Raw genomic sequence first — 25,705 nt, 5'->3', positions numbered from 1 at the left:
TGTGTGTGTGTGTGTGTGTGTGTGTGTGTGTGTGTGTGTGTGTGTGTACACACACACACACACATACAGGAGAACTGGAACAAAAGCACAAATACAGGCCAATGAAGATGCATCCTCAGAAAAGGTTTGAGAGGACCCTGAAATAAACCTGAGACAATTTAAGCACCAAAAAGAGAAAAAAATATAATTTATGAAATCACACGAATAACAAATAAATTTAAAAGTAAGGGGAGGGGCTTCCCTGGTGGCACAGTGGTTAAGAATCCACCTGCCAATGCAGAGGACATAGGTTAGAGCCCTAGTCCAGGAAGATCCCACATGCCACGGAGCAACTAAGCCCGTGTGCCGCGACTACTGAGCCTGTGCTCTAGAGCCCGTGCTCTGTAACAAGAGAAGCCACTTCAATGAGAAGAAGCCTGTGAACCGCAAGGAACAGTAGCCCCTGCTCGCTGCAACCAGAGAAAGACCATGCGCAGCAACAAAGACCCAACGCAGCCAAAAACAAAATAAATAAATTTATAAAAAATAAAAAGAGATTTTTAAAAAAAAAATAAAAGTAAGGGCAGAAGGAAGGTCCCCTGCTTACAAAAGAATGTAGAAAGCTGAATACTAAATGTAGAGCAAGCGCTAGAAACATTTTGCAACCATCATGGTGAAGATCAGATAAGGAGCTTCCCTGGTGGCACAGTGGCTGAGAATCCGCCTGCCAATGCAGGAGACACAGGTTCGAGCCCTGGTCCAGGAAGATCCCACATGCCGCAGAGCAGCTAAGCCCATGTGCCACAACTACTGAGCCTGCACTCTAGAGCCTGCGAGGCACCACTACTGAGCCTGCCTGCCACAACTACTGAAGTCCATGAGCCTAGAGCCCATGCTCCACAACAAGAGAAGTCACTGCAATGAGAAGCCCGTGCACCACAACGAAGAGTTGCCCCCGCTCACCGCAACTAGAGAAAAGCCCACGTGCAGCAACGAAGACCCAATGCAGCCAAAAATAAATAAATAAATAAATTAACGAATTAATTTTTAAAAAATCAGGTAAGAATCACCAGTGGATGCTAAGCCTGGGGAATTTTTTTTTTTTTTAATTCCAGAGGTTCCAAAAAGCAAAACTTGTATTTGCCACATACTGGCAACTATTTTCATAGCATTTGCACTGTACTAGATATTATAAGTAAGCTAGAGATGATTTAAAGTATACAAGAGGGGCTTCCCTGGTGGCGCAGTGGTTGAGAGTCCGCCTGCCAATGCAGGGGACACAGGTTCGAGCCCTGGTCTGGGAAGATCCCACATGCCACGGAGCAACTAGGCCCGTGAGCCACAACTACTAAGCCTGTGCGTCTGGAGCCTGTGCTCCGCAACAAGAGAGGCCACGATAGTGAGAGGCCCGTGCACTGCGATGAAGAGTGGCCTCCGCTTGCCACAACTAGAGAAAGCCCTCGCACAGAAACGAAGACCCAACACAGCCATAAATAAATAAATTAATTAATTAATTAATTAATAAAAGTATACAAGAGGATGTGCGTAGGTTATATGCAAATACTATGCCATTTTATATGTGACTTGACCATCTGTGGATTTTGGTATCCACAGGGGATCCTGGAACCACCACCTACAGATACCAAGACACAACTATATTTGCATGTTCTTAGAGTATCTCCCTGCAGACTGCTTATTAGTTGCAAGGAAGATATAAAATACAGTTATTATACTTAGAAGCAATTTGGGCAATATCTTGACTAGATGTAACATCACGTACGAAAAACAGATGAATGCTGTATGTCCCCAGGTGTGATATCCTCAGAAGGACACAACATCACCTATGCAGTACTCTAACTGAGAAAACATAATATCAACTTAAACATGAGGACACATAAGACAAATGCAAAAAAGAACGCTCTGTTGTTTAAAGAAGGTTGGAAGGGATGCATTCTTCAAATATGTCAATAACATAAAAGTCAGAACGGCTATGAAATATTCCACATAAAAGAGGTTAAAGGGGGCTTCCCTGGTGGCGCAGTGGTTGAGAGTCCGCCTGCCGATGCAGGGGACACGGGTTCATGCCCCAGTCCGGGAAGATCCCACATGTCGCGGAGTGGCTGGGCCCGTGAGCCATGGCCACTGAGCCTGCGCGTCCAGAGCCTGTGCTCCACAACAGGAGAGGCCACAACAGTGAGAGGCCCGCGTACCACAAAAAAAAAAAAAAAGAGGTTAAAGGGACATAAAAATTAAATGCAATTCCTGACCTTACCCTGGAACTTGTATTGGAAATATTATAAAGGACATTATTAGATAATACAGCACTACTGCATATGAGTATTCCTCATATTATTTTTTTTATACTTTTTATAAATTTGAAAACATTTCCAATAAAAAAGGTAGCCAAACATATTACACACAGAAGAACAAAGAATTACAATAGATTTCTTATCAGAAACTGTACAAGCCATAAGACAACAGAATAATGTCTTTATGGTGTTGAAAGAAAAAACTATCAACTTAGAATCCTATAACCAGTTAAAATTATCTTTCAAAAAAGAAGATGAATTAAAGATTTTTTTCAGACAAAAGCTGAGAGAAACTGTATCCAGCATCAGCAAACTTGAACTGTAAGAAATCTTACAGAAAGCTGTTTATATATAGAAGCAAGATTAATGACAATTAAAGAAAGGACAGGAGGGAGGAAATAGATGATACATTGTGAGGTTCTTAAATTATATGTAAAGTGGTGTAATATTATTTGAAGGTGATGGATTAAATACATATTGTAAACCTAACAGCATTTACTTAAAAAATAAAACAAACAGGTGTAGCTAAGAAGCCAACAGCGTCAAAAATATGAAATTTCAAAAAACCCTAAATCTAAAAAATGATAGGAAAAAACAAAGGAAAGATAGGACAAAAAATATCACAAAATAGTAGATTTAAACCCACCTATATCTATAGTTACATTAAAAGTAAACAATCTAGTCATTCCAGTTAAAAGGAAGAGTTGACAGACCAGATTTTTTAAAATTCAACTATATGCTGTCTTTAAGAAACGTATTTAGAATACAAAGATAAAAATATGCTAAAAGAATAAAAATATATATATAATGAAAAATACTAATCAAAAGAAAGCTGGAATGGCTACATTAATATATAAAAAACTAGACCTCAGAACAAGAAATCTTGTCAGGGATAAAGAGGGATGTTTCATAACTATAAAGGAACTGATTTTCCAAGAAGATATGAAAAAAAATGACAGAACTGAAAGGAGGAATAGATGAACTGAAAGGAGGAATAGATGAATCCACAATTACAGTTGGATATTTCAACAGTCCTCTCTCAGTAATTAACAGAACAAGTAGACAGAAAATCAATATGGATATAGATGACAATGATCACTGACACTCAGACAGCACATATAACATTTATAGATCAACCAAAAAACATCAGAATGTACATCCTTTTAAATATACACAGAACATTTACCAAGATAGATAATATTCTGTAACAGAAAACAGGTACAAATTCATTTAAAAGAATTGGAATCATACAGAATCTGTTATCTGACCAAGAGAATTAAGTTAGAAATCAGTAATGGAAAGATATCTGTAACAGTAACAAAAAAAATCCCCAAAAGGAGAAAACTAAACAACAAACTTCTAAATAACATGGGTGAAATAAGAAATCACAAGACTTAAAACCACATATGAATCGATAATGATCTCAAAAATGTTTACTTAAAATACCTAAAACACTAAAATACTAAGAAGGGTCTCAAATCAATGATTTAAGTTTCTACATTAAGAAGCCAAAAAACCAAGAGCAAATTAAACCCAAAGCTAAGCAGAAGAAATGCAACAAAAAAGATAAAAGCAGAAATCAATGAAACAGAAATGGACAAACAATAGAGAAAAATCAATGGAACCAAAAGCTTTTTTTTTTTTAAAGACCAATACAATTGATAAACCTCTAGCCAGACAGATCAGGAATAAGAGAGTAGACACAAATTACCAATATCATCAATGAAAGAGGGAATATCACTTCAGGGCTTACAGACATGAAAAGGATAATAAAATATTATGAACACCTTTATTCTAATAAAATTCAAAAACTTTAGATGAAATGGACAAATTCAAAGATACAAACTACAAAAACACACTCAAGAAGTAAATAACCTGGATAGTTCTAACGACTAAATAAATTTAATTCAAAATTTAATTTAAAAACTTCTCAGAAAACTAAAGATCTAGATGGCTTCACTGGTGAATTCCATTAAACATTTAAGAAAAAATGATACCTACACAAACTTACACAAACTCAGAAAATAAGAAGGGAACCCTTCCCAACTCACTTTACTCATTTGGTATTGAATCATATGGTCAGTATTACCCTGATATCAAAACCAGATGAAGACTAAGAAAATGATATAAATGAACTTATTTACAAAACAGAAATAGACTCAGACATAGAAAACATACATGTTTACCAGAGGGGATAGCAAGGGGTGGGGGGAGTGTGTGTGATAAATTAGCAGTTTGGGATTAACATATACACACTACTATGTATGAAATAAACAACAAGGACCTACTGTATAGTACAGGGAACTATATTCAATGTCTCGTAATAACCAATAATGGAAAAGAATCTGAAAAAGCATACACACATAACTGTACACCTTGAATCACTCTGCTGTACACCTGAAGCTAACACACACACACACACACACACACACACACAAGAAAAAAAAAGATGAAGACGTCACAAGAAAACTAAAACCAATACTTCTCATGAACACAGATATAAAACTCCTTAATAATTAAGTTCTAGTAAATCAAATCCAACAATATATAAAAATGATAATACATCAAGACCAAGTGAGGGACTTCCCTGGTGGTCCAGTGGTTAAGAATCTGCCTTCCAATGCAGGGGACGTGGGTTTGATCCCTCATCAGGGAACTAAGGCCCTCATGTTGCAACTACTGAGCCCTCGCACCAACTAGAAAGCAGCCTGAGTGCCACAACTGCGCACCGCAATGAAAGATCCCACGTGCTGCAACTAAGACCCGAAGCAGCCGAAAATAAATAAATATATTTTTTAAAAAAGACCAAGTGAGGTTATCTAAGGAGCAAGATTAGTTTTAACATTACAAAATCAATTATGTAATAAAGCATATTTACACTATGAAGGAAAAATATATAAATCTCATAAATATTAAAAAAAGATTAACAGGGCTTCCCTGGTGGCGCAGTGGTTGGGAGTCCGCCTGCCGATGCAGGGGACACGGGTTCGCGCCCCGGTCCGGGAAGATCCCACATGCCGCAGAGCGGCTGGGCCCGTGAGCCATGGCCGTTGGGCTTGCGTGTCCGGAGCCTGTGCTCCACAATGGGAGAGGCCACAGCAGTGAGAGGCCCACGTACCGCAAAAACAAACAAACAAAAAAAGATTAACAAAGTTTAATACCCAGTTGCGATTTTTTTTAATTCTCAGCAAACTAGGAACAGAATGGAATTTCCTCAACCAGCTAAAGGGCATCGGTAAAAAACCTACAGCTTACATTAAACTTAATGATAAAAGATTGAATACTTTCCCCCTACGATGATCAAGAACAAAGGAAAGAATGTCCCCTCTCACCACTTCTATTCAACACTATATTGGAGGTCCTAGCCATACTAAGTGAAGTAAGTCAGAAAGAGAAAGACAAATATCATATGGTATCACTTACATATGGAATCTAAAATGTGATACAAATTAACTTATTTATAAAACAAACTCACAGACACAGAAAACAAATTTATGATTACCAAAGGGAAAAGGTGATTGGGGAGAAATAAATTAGGAGTTTGGGATTAGCATATACAAACTACTATATACAAAATAAATAAACAAAAAGGTCCTACTGTATAGCACAGGGAACTATATTCAATATCCTGTAATAAACCATAATGGAAAAGAATATGAAAAAGAATATGTATATGTATGTATAAATGAATCACATTGCTGTACACCAGAAACTAACAAAACATTGTAAATCAACAATACTTCAATTAAAAAAAATAAAAAAGACACCACCAAATGCTGGCAAGAATGTGGAACAACCTAAACTCTCATATATCATTTGTGGTAGGAAGAGGCACCACCACGTTGGGAATAGTTCTAAGTTTTCTATAAAACTAAACATATATCTGCACTTGATCCAACAATTATACTCCTAAGTACTTGCCCAAGAGGAATAAAAACATATACTTAACACAAAGATTTTTGTACAAATGATTAAAATAGCTTCATTTATAAGAGCCAAAGACTAGAAACCACCCAAATAGTTGAATGGATAAACAAATTTTGGTACATTCATGCAAAGGAATATACTTAGCAATAAAAAGAAATGAACTACTGTAACACACACCAACATGAATGATGCTCAAAATGTTATGCTGAACAAAAAAAAAGCCACACAAAACACTATATACTGGGGACTTCCCTGGTGGTCCAGTGGTTAAGACTCTGTGCTTCCAATGCAAGGCGCGTGGGTTTGATCCCTGGTTGGGGAACTAAGATACTACATGCTGCACAGTGCGACCAAAGAATTAAAAAAAAAAAAGACTATATACTGCATAATTGCATTTATATGAAATTCTAACAAAGGGAAATCCAGTAGTAACAGACAGCAGATAAGTGGTTGCCTGGAATCACTAGTAGGAGATGAGATAGCAGGAAGTGGCTGCAAAGAGGTAGTGTAAGGGAATTTTTGGGGTGATGGAAATGTTCTACATCTTGTTTTTGATGGTTGTTGCACTGCTGTACATGTCTGTCAAAATTCATCAAAGCATACTCTTAAAATGGGTGCATTATATTGTTTGTAAGTTGTAACTCAAAAAGGCAGATTTTTAAAATAAAATGGAAAAAACTATCAAAAATTTTTAAGTTTACATTCCCTTAACCCATGTATTCCAGTTCTAAGAAATTATCCCAAAATGTACCTCAAAGAAACCATCAGCCAAGAACACAAAGATGCATTTACAAAAATGTTCTTTATAGCATTATTTAATAGAAATAATTTCTTTCAATGGTCCATCAATAGGGTATTAATTAAATAAGTTAGGGTACATTCATAGACTAGGATACTTCATAGCAATTAGAAGCAGCAATTAGATTTACTTATATTGACCTGAAACATGTTGTTAAATCGAAAAAGTAGGGAGGTTCCTAGTGGCTTAGTGGTTAGGATTCCAGGCTCTCACTGCTGGGGCCCGGGTTCAGTCTCTGGTCAGGGAACTGAGATCCCACAAGCTGCATGGCGTGGCCAAAAAAAAAAAAAAAAATCAAAAAGGTAGTTACAAAACAGTGTGTGTAACTTAATTTTAATAAATGTATATAATACATACATATGTAAATTCAAAAACGTATGAGCCAACTTTATACCAAGAGATGTCATCTTTTTCTTATATGTAAGAGAATGTTGAGACCACTCCTATTTTAGAGATGAAGAAACTCTCATCAGAGATGTCAAATGAGTGTCAGAGAAATCAAAACAAGACTGAGGGCCACATAGTCTTTCAGGAAACAACTGCTATCTCAATGAACAGGCATACATTCTTCAAAGTTTCTACAAAGGAACTCTGCTAAGTTGGAAAAATAAAAGCAGAGTACCAGGGACTTCCCTGGTGGTGAAGTGGTTGAGAATCCGCCTGCCAATGCAGGGAACATGGGTTCGAGCCCTCGCCCGGGAAGATCCCACATGCCCTGGAGCAACTAAGCCCATGCACCACAGCTACTGAGCCTGCGCTCTACAGCCTTCTAACCACAACTACTGAGCCTGCGTGCTACAACTACTGAAGCCCACGTGCCTAGACCCCATGCTCCACAACAAGAGAAGCACCGCAATGAGAAACCCATGCACCGCAACAAAGAGTAGCCCCGCTTGCCGCAACTAGAGAAAGCCCGCGTACAGCAACAAAGACTCAATGCAGCCAAAAATAAATAATAAATAAATTTATATTAAAAAAAAAAGCAGAGTACCAGTGGAAAACGCCTACATGGTTTTACAGTCATCTGTCTTTCTAACATCAGAATGAAATTCAGTAAAAACCTTCTTCCATATAGTAAGTAGATAGGGCTTCCCTGGTGGCCCAGTGGTTGAGAGTCCACCTGCCAATGCGGGGGACGCGGGTTCGTGCCCCGGTCTGGGAGGATCCCACGTGCCGCGGAGCGGCTGGGCCAGTGAGCCATGGCCGCTGAGTCTGCGCGTCCAGAGCCTGTGCTCCGCAACGGGAGAGGCCACAACAGTGAGAGGCCCGCGAACCGCAAATAAATAAATAAATAAATAGATAATGGTCCCTTATTAACTCTTTTATGCTGTGCTTACTTCCCTGCTGTTAGCAGGACTTGATTTAAAAGCAGGAAGGCATATCCTGAGAAAACCGTAATTCAAAAAGAGTCATGTACCAAAATGTTCATTGCAGCTCTGTTTACAATAGCCAGGACATGGAAGCAACCTAAGTGTCCATCATCGGATGAATGGATAAAGAAGATGTGGCACATATATACAATGGAATATAACTCAGCCATAAAAAGAAATGAAATTGAGTTATTTGTAGTGAGGTGGATGGACCCAGAGTCTGTCATATAGAGTGAAGTTAAGTCAGAAAGAGAAAAACAAATACCGTATGCTAACACATACATATGGAACCTAAGAAAAAAAAAAAAAGGTCATTAAGAACCTAGGGGTAAGACAGGAATAAAGACACAGACCTACTAGAGAATGGACTTGATGATATGGGGAGGGGGAACGGTAAGCTGTGACAAAGTGAGAGAGTGGCATGGACATATATACACTACCAAACGTAAAATAGATAGCTAGTGGGAAGCAGCCACATAGCACAAGGAGATCAGCTCGGTGCTCTGTGACCACCTAGAGGGGTGGGATAGGGAGGGTGGGAGGGAGGGAGATGCAAGAGGGAAGAGATATGGGGATATATGTATATGTATAACTGATTCACTTTGTTATAAAGCAGAAACTAACACACCATTGTAAAGCAATTATACTCCAATAAAGATGTTAAAAAAATAAATAAATAAAAAATAAAATAAAATAAAAGCAGGAAGAAGACAATGTCAGTATGGAGTCTCCCTGAAAGCAGGAAGGAAGTACTTTGGACTGATTAAGGCCAGCATGACATTCATAGTGGCCAATCTCATTCCAGCTGAGTTAAAGTAATCATTCCAATATTTGCTCCCTGTCAGCCCTTGTCAGGATCCAAAAGAAAACTGAGAAACTGTTCACACATATACACACACACACAGAAAGAAAAAGGCTAATTTATTATAATCTGCTTGTCAAATATCAAGTATTTGTAATACTCCAAAAAATAAATAATCACTGAGCTTCACTAAGTGGTATTAACAAGGCAAAACAACTCCAAAACTTACCAGCACCACCCCCACAAAATTTACCAGACCATACTGAAACTTCCGCTTTTTTTTTGAAACACCTTTATTGGAGTATAATTGCTTTACATTGTTGTTAGTTGCTACTGTATAACAAAGTGAATCAGCTATATGTATAGATATATCCTCATGTCCCCTCCCTCTTGCATCTCCCTCCCACCCTCCCTAACGCACCCCTCTAGGTGGTCACAAAGCACCGAGCTGATCTCCCTGTGCTATGAGGCTGCTTCCCACTAGCTATCTATTTTACATTTGGTAGTGTATATATGTGCATGCCACTCTCTCACTTCGTCCCAGCTTACCCTTCCCCCCGCCCTGTTCTCAAGTCCATTCTCTACATCTGTGTCTTTATAACTTCAGCATTCTTGATCTTCTCCTACCCGACCCTCCACTCCCACTGAGAATGAAATCATCTTGCTATGAAATGTTAAGAGGAAAAAAGATACTGATGGTTTACTAATGACAATTAGTAATATTCTGATGGTTTACTAATCATATATATGTACGCATACACATATATATAGTATTTGTGTATTGAACTTATAAACGTACCTTTGTTCAAGCACATAAATGCCAAAGAAGTCATCTAAAAATAGATTATACAATTCTATACTGTCTACTCACATTTGCCCAGTCTGAATCTTCTCACCATCATAGCCTCCTTCTTAAATAATTAAGTTGACCAACTGTCACCCCCTGTCCCATAAAAGTACTTGGATTCTAATACTTCTATATCTGCATACCTATATCTCACTATATTCTAAAACCTAGGACCCAGCTTGAGCAATGTGGACAGGACAAACAAGAGAAGGGAAAAAGAGAAGGAAGAAAGGATTTTGTAAAAATTTTCACCAAAAACATTTTCACTGACCTTGCCCACAGCTATCAAATATAGCACTCACCTACTCTGAATACTCCAAGTAATACTAACAATTTTAACCTAACCAGCCATAAAAATATCAGGAGTAGCAGTCACCATTTATTAAATGCTTATTCTGTATCAAGCACCATGCTGAGTACCATATGTTATCTCATTTAATCCTTCCTACAACTCTCCAAAGCAGGCTGTAAAAATTTGGAGAGGTTCACTTGCTCAAGTCTACACAGATAGAGGAATCCAGAATCAGATGTATGTCCATCTGTCTCAAGAACCTAAATAAATAAATAAATAAATAAATACTAACCACACTTCTATTTTATTCCACATGCCTTTATTCCTCTCCTTATTACAAGATTAAGAAAACAGAGCATGGGGCTTCCCTGGTGGCGCAGTGGTTAAAAATCTGCCTGCCAATGCAGGGAACACAGGTTCGAGCCCTGGCCTGGGAATATCCCACATGCCGCAGAGCAACTAAGCCTGTGTCACACAACTACTCAGCCTGTGCTCTAGAGCCCGTGAGCCACAACTACTAAGGCTGCATGCCACAACTACTGAAGCCCAGGAGCCTAGAGCCTGTGCTCCACAACAAGAGAAGCCTGCGCACCGCAAGGAAGAGTAGCCCCCGCTCGCAGCAACTAGAGAAAGCCCGCATGCAGCAACGAAGACCCAATGCAGCCAAAAATAAAAATAAATAAAATAAGTAAATTTTAAATAAATAAATAAAAAGAAAGCACAGCATGGACATCCATATGCAAAAAAATGAACCCCGACCTAAACTTTACAACTTACACAAAAATTAACTAGGTCACAGATCTAAATATAAAAAAGCAAAACCATGAAAATTCTAAGGGAAAACATTTGTGACTTGGGGTTAGGCAAAAAGTTCTTATATATGACATCAAAAGTTCAATCCATAAAAGAAAAATTAATAAATTGGACTTCATCGAAATTTAAAACTTTTGCTCTGCAAAAGTCACTGATAAGAGAATGAAGAGATAAGCTACAGACTGGGGAAAATATCTGGAAATCACATATCCTTGAAAGGACTTGTATCCAGAATATATATAAAAGAACTCTCAAAACTCAACAGTAAGAAAACAGTTTTAAGTTGTGTAAAAGATAATACCTCACCAAAGCAGATAAAAGAATGGCAAAAAGGCACATTAAAAAAGATGTTCAGGGCTTCCCTGGTGGCACAGTGGCTGAGAATCCGCCTGCTAACGCAGGGGACACGGGTTCGAGCCCTGGTCTGGGAGGATCCCACATGCCGCGGACCAACTGGGCCCGTGAGCCACAACTACTGAGGCTGCAAGTCTGGAGCCTGTGCTCCACAACAAGAGACCGCAACAGTGAGAGGCCCGTGCACCGCGATGAAGAGGGGCCCCCGCTCACTGCAACTGGAGAAAGCCCTTGTACAGAAACGAAGACCCAACACAGCCAAAAATAAATAAATACATTTAAAAAAAAATGTTCGACATCATTAGCCATTAGAGAAATACAAATTAAAACCACAATAAGAGGGACTTCCCTGGTTGCAGAGTGGTTAAGAATCCGCCTGCTGGGCTTCCCTGGTGGCGCAGTGGTTGAAAGTCCGCCTGCCGATGCAGGGGACACGGGTTCGTGGCCCAGTCTGGGAGGATCCCACATGCCGCGTAGCGGCTGGGCCCGTGAGCCATGGCTGCTGGGCCTGCGCGTCCGGAGACTGCGCTCCACAACGGGAGAGGCCACAACAGTGAAAGGCCCGCGTACCGCAAAAAAAAAAAGCATCTGCCTGCCAATGCAAGGGACACGGGTTTGAACCCTGGTCCGAGAAGATCCCACATGCCACAGAGCAACTAAGCCCATGCACCACAACTACCAAGCCTGCGTTCTAGAGCCCACGAGCCTCAACTAGTGAGCCCAAGTGCTGCAACTAGTGAAGCCCGCACACCTAGAACCTGTGCTCTGCAACAAGAGAAGCCACCACAATGAGAAGCCTGCACACTGCAATGAAGAGTAGCCCCTGCTCGCCGCAACTAGAGAAAGCCCACACACAGCAACGAAGACCCAATGCAGCCAAAAAAAAAAAAAAAAAAAAACAAAAAAAAATACCCCAAAAACAAAAAAAAAAAAAAAAAAAAAAACACAATAACATATCACTACACACTTATTAGAATGGCTAAAATGAAAATGCCAACACCACCAAATGCTGACAAGGGTGCAGAACAATTGGAATTCTCTTATGCTGTTGATGGGAATGCATAGTACAGGCACTCTGAGAAACAGTTTGGTAGTTTCTTATGAAGTTAAACATATACCCACCATATATCCCAGCAATCCCACTCCTGGATATTTACTTTAAAGAAATGAAAACTATGTTCACATAAAAACCTGTACACAGATGTTTATAGTAGTTCTATTCATAACTGCCAAAAACTGAAAACAAATTAATGAGAGGGGACAAATTAGTGAAACATACCACAACTCGGATGAACCTGAAAGCCAAAACCAATCTCAAAAGGTTACATACTGTATGATTCCACTTATATGACATTCTCAGGAAGACAACACTATAGTAACCAAGAAGAGATCAGTGATTGCCAAAGTATGGGGTGAGGAAGAGGTGACTGTAAGAGACAACATGAGGAAGTTTTTGGGGGGAGTAGAGCTCTTCTGTATCCTGATTGTGGTAGGTGGCTACAGAAATCTATACATGCGTTAAAATGCATAAAAATACACCCACAAAGTGCAGAATAGTGTGGATATTAGGATGATCCCTTTGTGTCTTCAACATCCTTTAAAGGATATTTCTGTAACATAGAAACTTATGTGCTTATATGTCTATATATTTTTTGCAGTTCAGAATTAAAAGAAACCGTTAGAAATGGTTCCCTTTTTCAGTGGGAGAAGAGGCTTGTATCTTTCTACTGTTTGAATTATGAGTCATTTTTGTACTCTTCTTTATATTTTTTTCTTTAACTTTTTGTTTTGTTCTGTTTGCTGCTTACCATGGAGCACTTCTCCAGTACTTCCTCCTGGAACTTCAGAAATCGCTCCTGAACCTCAGCTTCATTGAGGAAAAAGGCAAGGAAGTGAGTGAAGGGCTGCTTTCTTCTAAAAGTGAGCAAAAGAACATCAATCCGAGTTCGGGCTGAAATTACACCACTTCGATGCTGGCCAGTGATTACTGTAAGAAAAAAAAAAAAAAGGCAAATATTAAAATGCTCAAGGACCATCAAATGGTTGTAAAATAGGTGACCTCTTGAAACTGTCAGCTCTGGAGAATAAAATTGTCATGAATGTGTACATAATTCTGAACAGGGGACAGTACCAAGGGTAAGAAAGCTGTTAATGAATTCAGTCTAAGCAGAATGAGGTTTAGAAACAGAATAACCTCAAGGCCATCTGATGAAGTAGAGAAATGAGTTCAAAAGCTACAAGCAATCCCTCATACCTTGCTGGTATGAATGTAAAATGGTACAGTTGCCATGGAAAAGTTTGGCAGTTCTTTGAAAAGGTACACAGAAAAATACCATGTGACCCAGGAATTCACTCCTAGATAGAAACTCAAAGGAAGTAAAAACAGGTGTTCAAAGAAAAAACCTGTACAGGGACTTCCCTGGTGGCACAGCAGTTAAGAATCCATCTGCCAATGCAGGGGACACGGGTTCGAGCCCTGGTTCAGGAAGATCCCACATACCACAGAGCAACTAAGCCTGTGCACCACAACTAATAAGCCTGTGCTCTAGAGCCCTCGAACCACAACTACTGAGCCTGCGTGCCACAACTACTGAAGCCCATGTGCCTAGAGACCATGCTCTTCAACAAGAGAAGCCACTGAAATGAGAAGCCCACACACCTCAATGAAGAGTAGCCCCCACTCGCTGCAACTAGAGAAAGCCTGTGCACAGCAACGAAGACACAATGCAGCCAAAAATAAATAAATAAATAAAATTTTAAAACCTGTACAAATGTTCATAGCAGTTCTGTTCACGAGAGCCAAAAGGTGGAAAAACACAAATGTCCATCAACCAATAAGCGAATAAATAAAATGTGGTATTTCCATACACTGAAATACTACTCAGCCAAAAAAAAGGAGTTAAGTATTGATACATGCAAAAACATGGATCAATCCTGAAAACATTGTGCTAAGTTAAACATGCCAGACACAAAGGCCACGTATTGTATGTTTCCACATATAGTAAATACCTAAACAGACAAATTCAGAGAGTCAGAAAGCAGATCAGTGGTAGCCAAGAGCTGGGGAGTAGTGAGGAATGGGGAGTGATTGTTTAATGGGTATGGGGTTTTCTTTTTGGGTGATAAAATGTTCTAGAATTAGACAGTGGTGAAGGTTGCACAACACTGTAAATATACTAAATGCCACTGAATCCAACACTTTAAAGTGGTCTAAATGGTAAATTTTACGTTGTGTATATTCTACCATTTAAAAAAAGAACAATATATCACACAGAAATTAAAATAACAATAAAAAGTTAAGAACAAAAAGAGTGGAGCTCTCTGTCATGTAAATTTTACCTCAATTTTAAAAAATACTGTGGCAGAATTTTTAGTGATTCACTATAGTAAAAGAGCAGAAGAGAGTCTACTACAGTATATACAATCCTACCCTAACTGTATGAAAATATAAGGTTAAAGTAAAAGTTTTATCTATATCTGTATTGTATGTATGAATATCAAATTTCCACGCCTTGGTATAATTTGGTCTTCTTTGGTCTGGGCTGTCTTTACACATATGTAAACGAAAATAGGGGAAAAAGCCACAAAGCCTTAACACCACTGTCTGCAAAGAAAAAAAATCATTTAGGGATTACACAACCTCTGTTTAAGCAGAGATTAAACTTCTAGGTTCCAGAACTGGCAGTGCTTGGTCCAAAACAGAAACTAAGGAAAGGTGCACAAGATAGGAACAATGAACAAAACTGGCATTTTAACAGACTATTTATTAAAGAGGAAAGGACAGACTTCTGAACATAAAATATTGAAGTATTAACTCTAATAATAGCAAAATGTGCTATGTACTTTCAAGACCACAAAGCTTGTTCCTTCCAAGCAACTGCAGAAGTTAGGACAAACAAATGGAATTATTTCTTTAATACTTCCCATTAAAGCACTTGAAACTTTCTAAAGAACAACTATCTATTTCTTAATAAGAATGAAATTATCATACCCATTTCGTTGTAGAGAAACAAGATGGAAATTTCTAAGAAAAGAAGTAAACTGTGAATGAATTAATTAACAGAAAGCCTAAAAACTGTTTGCCTAAGTAAAAAATTGACATAAGTAATAACCAAAAAATGTAAGAAGCTGAGATATGATATTTTCTAATGACATCATTGATATTTTCAAATAGGATCCTTTGAGAATCCAAAAGACTCAGATGCCCAGTGAAGGGAAGTATCCTAGCAGGCATTCAAATAATGTGCTATAGAAATACTGACAAAGGAGGATTCAATGGTAAACTGGGACAAAATTAAGGGAAAGTAGAAATTATAATTATTTCTGCAAGAGACAAAATATGGTGAGAAAATAAAAGGAAAAGGGATGGAGGAGATGGAAGCTTAAAATTCATGTTTATGTTTTATTTCTGTAAAAATTTAGTGCAATATGCTAAATCTATTATTTTCCATTAAGAAGGTGGTTCAGTAGAGAATAAGACTAATAAGACATTTTCATTTTTTAACATAGAAAACTGAAAAGGGCACTTCAAAGGTGCTCAGGCTGATTTCCAGAAAAAGATTCAAAGTTGAGCAAACAATTACTAAAAAGCAAATATGATGAGGTTAGAAATATTCTAAAATATTAGAATATTATATCTGAGAGGACCAGAATTTACATGGCATGGGTCTAAAGACTACAATAAGGGATACAGAGAAAGAAAACAATTAAAGGCATTGATGTGAAACTTTAAAAAAACCAATTGCCTAACTACAATGACAACAACACTTTAAAAGCATCTTCTTACATCCCATTGCCTGAGACTTCAAAACAGACTAGACCAGATCCTTATCTAGAGGACAAATTAAAACCTACTAGATCATTTTCTTCTCTAGTTTCTCTAATTTAGGAGAGGCAAAAGAAAATAACTAATTACAGCATATACCACACCAATGCACCGGCAGTCGTGATTTCACAGCACAACCCAATTTACTGTAAGCAATAAATTTGATTTTTCTATATACTTTACTTCCCTACAAGACCATAACCAGTTTATCCTCTTCTTTTTCAGTTAAATTAGTTCCACTAAATTCTTACTTTTAATGATTAGACACACTTATTTTTCACACTTAAATATTTGTGCTTTCTAAGTCAAAATGGAATCTTAACAACCTGCCTAACCTTTTCTGAATAAGTTTTGGAATGACTCCAGTATCTTAAAATGGCTAAGGTCTCTACATTTATAGCATGTTATAATTTTTACCAAAATAAAAATTATTATCCATCTGTTGCTATATGCATAGAAAAAATGCAGAACAGATTCAACTATTAACAGCAATTATGGCTGAGGTTCATAACACAAGAGACTTCCCTTTATACTTTATATATAATTTCTACAAGTTTTTGTTTTTGAAAGCATGTATTAATTTTTAAATCAGGAAATAAAAAGAAATAAGCTTTAATGCAATTAATAAAATTACTTCAATATTTGTAACTTGAACTTTAACACTTAAGGTAAGACCCAAGTTTTTTTTTTTTTTTTGCGGTACGCAGGCCCCTCACTGTTGTGGCCTCTCCCGTTGTGGAGCGCAGGCTCCGCGGCCATGGCTCACGGGCCCAGTGGCTCCGTGGCATGTGGGATCTTCCCGGACCGGGGCACAAACCCGTGGCCCCTGCATCGGCAGGCGGACTCTCAACCACTGTGCCACCAGGGAACCCCAAGACCCAAGTTTTTTTAACTGTAATTCTAAATATTTATTTCAGTGAGAGTCCTTCAAAAATGTCATTAGGGACTTCCCTGGTGGCACAGTGGTTAAGAATCCACCTGCCAATACAGGGGACACAGGTTCGAGCCCTGGTCCGGGAAGATCCCACATGCCGCGAAGCAACTAAGCCCGTGTGCCACAACTACCGAGCCTGTGCTCTAGAGCCCGTGAACCACAACTACTGAGCCCACATGCCACAACTACTGAAGCCCGTGTGCCTAGAGCCCGTGCTCCACAACAAGAGAAGCCACTGCAATGAGAAGCCCGTGCACTGCAACGAAGAGTAGCCCCTGCTGCTCACCGCAACTAGAGAAAAGCCCGCATGCAGCAACGAAGACCCAACACAGCCAAAAATTAATTAATTAATTAAAAAAAAAAATGTCATTAAAGTCCTAAAGCTAAAGTTTGCTGAAGTTACCAAGGGGCTGGGGAAAATTCTAGCACTTCATTGTCCAAAACAGGAGCCCACACACAGCTAGTTAAATTAAAAGTTAAATGAATTAGAATGAAGCAGTATTTAAAATTCAGTTCCTCAGTCACACTAGCCACATTTCAAGTAATCACAGTCCCGTGTGGCTAGTGGCTCCTGCACTGGACAGTGCAGATACACAACATGTTCACGATCACAGAAAGTTCTCCTGGACAGCACTGCTCTAAAGTCAACTGCTACTTATCCGCCACAGTGATTATTCTTACACAGCACAAAATGAAAAGAGTACTTATTTTTTTCTCCTAAGACTTAATACAACCTATGAGTGATTATGGAAAATGGATTATTGGAGGCTGCTGCACTTATTCGACATTGAAGAAGTCCTACTGCTTTAGGATGAGTTTTTTAAAATTCTGTCCCTCCAGTGCCTCTCACTCAAAGCCACTTTACAACACAAGCCTATGCCCTTGGTTCACATTGTTGCTTTAGTACAGACACTTTCTGATGTAATTTCTATTGCTAAACTACTCTTCCTCACCTGACCAGTTATTTGAATCAGGTTGTTGTTTTAATTATTATTCTTACTATTTCCTTCCTAGTCTACAAAGCAAGATAAAAACAAGAGAACAATATGGAAAGGTCTGAACTTTATTTCAAATTTGCTGATCCCACTGGTTTTCTCTAATTCTAACTTGAAATAATTCACAACTTCATTTCAAGCTACTGAAGCATGAAAGAAATTTCCTCGTCCACAACAAAATCTGGAAGCTTTATTCCATCAGTGCGTGGTGAAGTATAAAATTAAGGCCCAGGTACTTAATCAAGTTAAGGTTGTATGACTACATCTTTCTTCATTTGGGAGACTGACACTGATATAAAAAGGCCAATAGCTACAGAACCACATAAAGAATATAGTCACCAAACACCTCAGTTGGGTCACATTATCCCATACACACACACAAGTGATTCCAAATATAACATATATATTGGGTCTCACCAATTTCTCCTTCTTGTCCAGGCTTAGGAATGCTTATGGAAGTTTTGGTCTCCACTTCTAGTTTCTTCCTAGTGTCGCCCCTCTTTCCAACTATATGCCTATAATATAAAGAAAATTAATTAACGTAAATCAAAATGTTCAAGAATAAAGAACTCCATCATGTTTAAATCATACGTGGCCAGAGACACTCCCTCATAGAAAAGTGCTTCAGTAAAAACTCAGTATCTGTAGGGGAAATTACAAATCATACAGCTTTACAGAACATACTGCATTACACTCATTGGCAAAATGATATCCTACAGCCAATTCAACCACATAGAAAGAATAACTATGCTCAATGCCTGCTTGCTTCTCAAAACTATATTCAGAGACTTCCCTGGTGGTGCAGTGGTTAAGAATCCGCCTGCCAATGCAGGGGACACAGGTTCGAGCCCTGGTCCAGGAAGATCCCACATGCCGCGGAGCAACCAAGCCTGTGCGCCACAACTACTGAGCCTGGGCTCTAGAGCCCGCGAGCCACAACTACTGAAGCCCACGCGCCACAACTACTGAAGCCCACGTGCCTAGAGCCCATGCTCCACAACAAGAGAAGCCACCACAACGAAAAGTAGCCCCCACTCGCCACAAGTAGAGAAAGCCCGCGGGCACCAACAAAGACCTAACACAGCCAAAAATAAATAAATAAATAAAAAACTATATTCAAAATCTGGGTCTGCAGTTCAGTGAAAGGAAAGCTGGCACAGTCTCACAGGGCACTTGACTGGGTCTACAGTTTGAAGGGGGAAAACCTCGTTCTCTTAGAGAGCAAATTAACTACATTATGAGTTCATCCTAAGGGAATTATCCTTGATTAATTAAACAAAGGTAAAGAGCTTAGCAAAGAGCAGGGTTCACCAGTCAGGACAGATTCAAGCACAGAGAGTAAAGAGGTAATCCTCAGGTTGAATTCAAACACATAGGCATGTTTTGTTTGGGAGAGTTCACCTAAAAATTGGGAAATTTTACCTAAAAATATAGATTTCTAAGTTCTTTTGAAAAATTGGGAGATCTGACTACTCATGGCAAAAATAGGCTGGAACATGAGCGCGTTCCTAAAAATGGAATATGAGCTCATCACAAACCCTGTCCCTCCCTACTGTCTTTCACTGACTGCACCTCAATCATCTGCTGGCTCATTTGCATTACTTGCCTGGGCCTCCTAGCATAAATAATTCTGACAATCCAAGGTTATCTTCTGAAACCCACAGTAATTAGATGTGTTAAAGCAAATGAGACTGCCGGATCCCAGGAGAAAAGTTTCTGAGTCTATAAAGCACCAAGAGACCATCACAGGACCATAAAGTTAAGAGATAAAACTTCCTCATCAACAGTATTTCAGCTTCTATGATTTCAATTACAGTATCCAACAGCATGGGTGACTATGTCTAAAACTCTGCATTTGTTTTTTACATGGGGATAACCAAGCCCGGTTATTTCCATTAAGGTCTACTGTAGTAAGCCAGATTTTTATAAAACAAGATGTTTAGAAGAGGACGAGAACTCCACAGTTTCAATGTGGTTTTTCTCTGTGTTGGGCTAGGGACTGTGCAGCACCAACTCCATCAGGCCCTTGCCTTTCCAGGCCTTATCAACAAGCGGAGCTTTCAACCAGGCTCCTGTTTGTTAGCACGTGGCTAGTGGACAAACTTACCCTAAGTAGTTGGCTCAAACTGTTATTAATAGTCCAGGCACCTTAGGGAAGTGATTGAGGTTAAAGACGCTTTAGAATCAAACCTTGGGCAAGTCATTTAACCACTCTAAACCTATTTCCTCACTTATAAAAATGGAGTGAATAATACCTAAGTAACATAAGGTTGTTTTAAGGATTAAATGTGATCATATATAAAAGGGCTTCCTAGTGACTGACACATAGCTCAGTACAGCCCATGCCATCCTCATTAAGCCCATGACAGCATCCTTACAGTTAAGAGTACCAGACCCAAAAGAGGTTTACATGGAAAGTCTAAAACACTCACTACAATAAAAGATATGCAGTGAAAGGGTGACTCCTTTATTGAATATGTAAGTGGAAATTCCTGCCAGATCAAGTGGTTCTCAATCTTGGCTACACACTGGAATCACCTGGGGGGCTACAAAAACTAATGATGCCTGGGTTCAGCTCCCAGAGATTTGGACTCAACTGGTCTGGGGTGCACCTAGGTATCAGGAATTTTTAAAGCTCCCCAGGAGCTTTAAATGTGCACCTGAAGTTGAGAACCACAGTATTAGATCCAGTCCGTGGACACGTGTATCACCATTAGGCTTTGATTATAAATTACTTTGGTTAAGTAATCTCTTCCTTGATCCAAATAACCTTACATAAATGATTCATAAGAAAGAAATCTTCCTTGTATGACAATTGTTTCTCAATAAGACAGGAAAGGAGGAAGGGAGGAAGGAGTCTTCCTAGTAAATACTGTCTATTAATTAGGATTTAGCAGAACCAATACCTAATCTAAATTGCAAGTCATCTGGAACAAAATGAGTACTTAGAATATATAGAATTCAAAAGGTCATCAAGTTAGAATCAGATATTTAAGGAATCTTTACACACCTTAGCAGTAGCAAATATATACATTAAGGAAGACATGTTGCATTGATTTTATCAGGAACCTGAGCCACAACTTTCTAAAATCATGTTTCTTAGAAGAAAATGTCACCAGAACCTGAGAGAAAAGTGAGCTGTCAGGATTAACATCTGGTTTCGCATTCAGCCACATTCCATAAGAATTTCATCCTTAACAGGTGTTTCAGAAGATCCTCAAGGTTGACAAAAATGAAACTACTTGCCTCTTGGAGCTTAAAGGTATATGATTCCATATTTGTAGATCTCCTCTCATAGAGGATCAAGGACAGACTTTATTCATCTGGTACAACACAGAAAAAAAATCTATGACTTCCCAGACCAGCCTATCTCCAGAGGCACAAGCCCAAAAGAAGCCAGTCAGCCACATAAGCTAACCGTATTAGTGGTTAATAAGAGACAGAATGTGGTCCATCACGCAAGCAAGCAAGCACAGACTGAAGGGATGGCAAAGCTTCCAAGCAATTTACATATAACGATAACTCTGGAAAAAGCACATCAGTATTTGACAAGCATTGGAGAATAACAGGACACATTCCTACCTTCAAGAAGCTTCCCATCTAGTGGGAAAAATATCAAATAGCACACAAATAAATATAAACATAAGACTGAGAAATGCTACAAAGGAAAAGTAGAGGGTGTTATGAAAACGTATAGTAGGGTAACCAATGTGGCGGTGGGGATGTCGGTGTCAAAGCAAGCTTCCCTAAGGAAGGAGAATAAAACTAGCTAAGGAACAGGAGAGATTGAAAGGCAAAGGAACAGCATATGCCAAGGCTCAAAGGCAGGAAGGAACACGGCACATGTGAAAAACTGAAGAAAACCAGTTAAGCTTAAGTGCGAAGCCAGGGAAACAGTGGTGTGAACTGAGACTGAAAAATCAAGGCTGGCTAACTCATGTTCAAGATTTTGGCCACTGCTCTAATGGAGGAGAATTCCATCTTCAGAGGAAGGATGTTAATGGATTTCAAGCAAAGGTAGTAAAATAATCAGGTTTGCCTTTTAAAGAGATCATTCCGCCCTCAATGTGAAGAACTGATTGGAAGAGAGAGCAAGAATCAATGTGGAGAGACCAGTAAGTAGGCTACTTGAAGTAATTCACAGACAAGGCAGCAGGGTGGCTGTAAAGAAAGAGATAAGTAGATTCAAAAGATATTTAAGAAGCAAAATCAACAGGACTTGGTGACATATGTGAAATGATGAAACTGATCTACAATCAGTCCTTAGAAATTCTAGGACATTAAACACTAAACCATTTTACCACTAGTAATCAAGCATTGCAATAAGTGTGGAAAAGAGAAGAATCTACTTCCTGCTATGTTTCCTAGAAATGCCTTCCCATGAAGCTGCCGGGGGCCTCACTCACTTGTAGAGCAGGCTGGGGGCCTTCAGAGTACACCGGAAACCTTGCGGGGTCTGCACCACCTCATAGCCTTCACAGGACTCTTCTGCACACTCCACGAGACCTGTAGAGAAATGGTAACATCTCGCTCAGAGCTGCTGCTCTATGGACAACAGTCTGCTTTCTCACCAGCTGTCCAACCACTCTCAAGGTTTAAAAAAAGCAATACACACACAAAAAAAACAGTCATACACTTTACACTACAGAACACTGCTCTGATATTCCTTCTGACCTGCTCTTAGAAGAAAAATAAAGAATAAAAAATACATGACTATTTTAAATCTTCCAATCTTGGAACCGTGGAAAAGGAGTATTTACATATCACTATTTAACTGTTTTCTCCCAGAAAGCTAAGAAAGTAAAATTTTTTGTACTGTTTTTTCTTTTGGAGATGTGTTTCATGTAACATAAAACTCATCCTCTTAAAATGTACAACTCAGTGGTTTTTAGTATTAAAACACAAAATCACTTCAGTGAATGAGGTAGGAGTGATACTGGAGAACTTACTCCATACAGCCAAGACAAAGAGAAAGGAGGAGGGTGAAATAAAGGAGCTCAAGGCCCCAAGGCAAAAGGGAAACAGCGGGGGAGGACCAAGGGGAAGACTATTCCCCAAGGTTTAGGGCCTAATGGAAAAGCTTACAAACCGAAAGGAAAAGGAAGCAGAGAACCTGAAAGGCCCTATTTGTGCATTAAACCCAAGTCCAAGTTAATCAGCCTGAAAATATTGCCCATCTCAACGGTTTAGTTTACTTCTTAAAAATTACCCCTATTTTAAGTAGTAATAATGTTGGTTGTGTATTTGAAACTGCCTGTATATGACTGCAAAGAAGAAAAGAAAAATTACAACACAACAGTAATAATAACAACAGCTAACACTGGGCACATGTTCATTTATTTCAATAATTTATAGAAATTACTTCATAGCTTTACAGATAAAAGAACTTCATTTTGCCACAGATTATTAATGGTTAATATTAAGTTAACTAAAATTACCCCATATTACATTTAAGCCTCGGCACAAAGATGAGACACAACCTGATGTATGAAGTGAGAACACCTCATCAAACTCACTCATCTGTCCCCTCAGACGTCAACACAAAGGGAGCTATAAGAGGCTAAACATCTCAAATTTCAGTGCTCACACAGAAATACACTGAAACAAAGAATTGCTTCTACAATACGGAGAACATTTTACTTCTAATCTGACCAAAGATCAACCAGGATTACCTTGATAACAGTCATCATCTTCGTCTTCATGTTGATAAGTCTGCTCTTGGATGGGATTCTTCCTGTAAACCCGTCCACCAATTCTTATAAGCTGTGGACGCAGAACTTCCATGATACTTTCTCCAAACAACAGTCCTGTGGAATACTGAAAAATAAACCATCACCTTACCTTTTGTTTTAATCATAAAACCCTACCTCTATTATGTGGATCTTTAAGCCTAAAAGGACATAATTGGGCATCAGTTCACAGTACATCCTAAGCAAATGCAGCATTGTTTCCACTAGATTTCCCCTATCTAGAAGCTGTTTTAAATCAATTGCTGCATTTTCCACTACACTACTCCACTCCTGGCACACTCTAGACAGTAATTCGTAAGCTATTCAGTATTCCCCAAAAAAATGATTAAAAGATACTGAGCCCATCCATGACTTTGAAAGAGAAACTAGAGATCTCTTCATTACTTTAACCTAAAGAGAGTAAAATGCAACCTTCTGTGCTTATCTAAACATTTGCAAAGTGTCCTACCCTCACTTACTTAGCACGACTTTTAAGAGAATTAGGGATATTTAAAACACTTATCCTCAAGGGGAGGACATAAAAACCCCTAAATTCTTTTAGAGGTGCTAGAAATATATACCCAACAATTAGATCCAGTTGCCTATCAAAACAAAGTTAAAATATGACTTAACCAACATGGTTCTCTAAACCAACACATTGCTGAGGGGAGGAATCCGATTTCCGTAGGTAACTGCTCAAAAACTGTACATCACTCACAGAGAAGCCAAGTTTCCAGTCACCATTTAATGAATCAGTAATTTAGGAAACAAAGGTTCCTTACGGGTTAGCTGTGGTTATTTTTAACCAGTGTTTCTACCACGTATGTTAGATGGTCTTGAAGTTCAAAATAAAAGAGTTCCCCCCCAAAAAATCAATCTTTACTAAATACACTAATGCTCAATCCAATCTCAGCAAGTAAGTCACTTTAATTGGTAATCTGCTTACAGAACCAAGAGATTTCGTGTTGTGAAAAATGACAATATAAAAGGTAAACAGACTTGAATGTCGGAAGAGGGGGCATAATTAGCAATAGTTTAATGACATTATACCCTAGTGCCCAACTTCCCAGGACCTCTCACACACAAAAAAAACCTCTCCACAAAAACAGACTTTAGGGCTTCCAGGGCTTCCCTGGTGGCGCAGTGTTTGAGAGTCCGCCTGCCGATGCAGGGGACGCGGGTTCGTGCCCCGGTCCGGGAGGATCCCGCAGGCCGCGGAGCGGCTGGGCCCGTGAGCCATGGCCACTGGGCCTGCGCGTCCGGAGCCTATGCTCCGCAGCGGGAGAGGCCGCAGCGGTGAGAGGCCCGCGTACAGCAAAAGAAACAAACAAAAAAAAAACCAGACTTTAATGTTAAGGTCGGGCCTCAGACTGAGCTCTGGGGGGAGATAGGGTTGTCTCAGAGACAGGAAACCCTTCATCTGCCTTTCCTCTACGGCCCTGGGCTACGAGGCTGCTCATTAGGAATGACGGGAAAATAACCAATTTCACCCTGCTTCGCGGTGGTTTGGAAAGAGAAAGAGAGACGAAAGCAGAAGGCCTGCAATGTCGTGGGGGGAAAATGAAACCCTGAATCATAAAAGCGAGCAAAATAAAACGAGTACGTCAAAGCGAGCGAAGAGAAACTGGCTCCACTGCGGTAAGAAAACCTCCGTAGGCACAGCAAGCGAAAGACCCGGAAGGCCTCTTCGAGAACGCGTTCCCAGAGCCTCTCCGCCCCGACCACGCCCA

General features: G+C 39.3%; 1 protein-coding gene across 6 annotated transcripts in view; it reads right to left on the bottom strand.

Annotated features, from left to right (window-relative positions):
- Positions 1-25,705, bottom strand: part of ASCC1 (activating signal cointegrator 1 complex subunit 1) — a 100,259-nt gene that overhangs the window by 73,040 nt on the left and 1,514 nt on the right. For 5 of the 6 annotated variants that reach the window (XR_003437886.1, XM_027129951.1, XM_027129952.1 and 2 more), the window contains exons 2-5: positions 23,919-24,063; positions 22,653-22,752; positions 18,664-18,761; positions 13,301-13,479 (exon numbers count right to left, since the gene is read on the bottom strand). Coding sequence is in view for 5 of the 6 variants with exons in the window: in XM_027129949.1 (XP_026985750.1) it covers positions 13,301-13,479; positions 18,664-18,761; positions 22,653-22,752; positions 23,919-24,063 (522 nt within the window). In the remaining variant the exon portion in view is untranslated. Of the gene's footprint in view, positions 1-13,300; positions 13,480-18,663; positions 18,762-22,652; positions 22,753-23,918; positions 24,064-25,578; positions 25,701-25,705 lie in introns of those variants that run through there. The other variant, XM_027129954.1, reaches the window with a different exon arrangement.

The sequence above is a fragment of the Aethalodelphis obliquidens genome, unplaced genomic scaffold (assembly GCF_003676395.1).
Source record: "Aethalodelphis obliquidens isolate GAN/ISIS:26980383/991018 unplaced genomic scaffold, ASM367639v1 scaffold37, whole genome shotgun sequence".
Taxonomy (NCBI): domain Eukaryota; kingdom Metazoa; phylum Chordata; class Mammalia; order Artiodactyla; family Delphinidae; genus Aethalodelphis; species Aethalodelphis obliquidens.
This window is presented reverse-complemented; position numbering and strand designations above follow the sequence as displayed.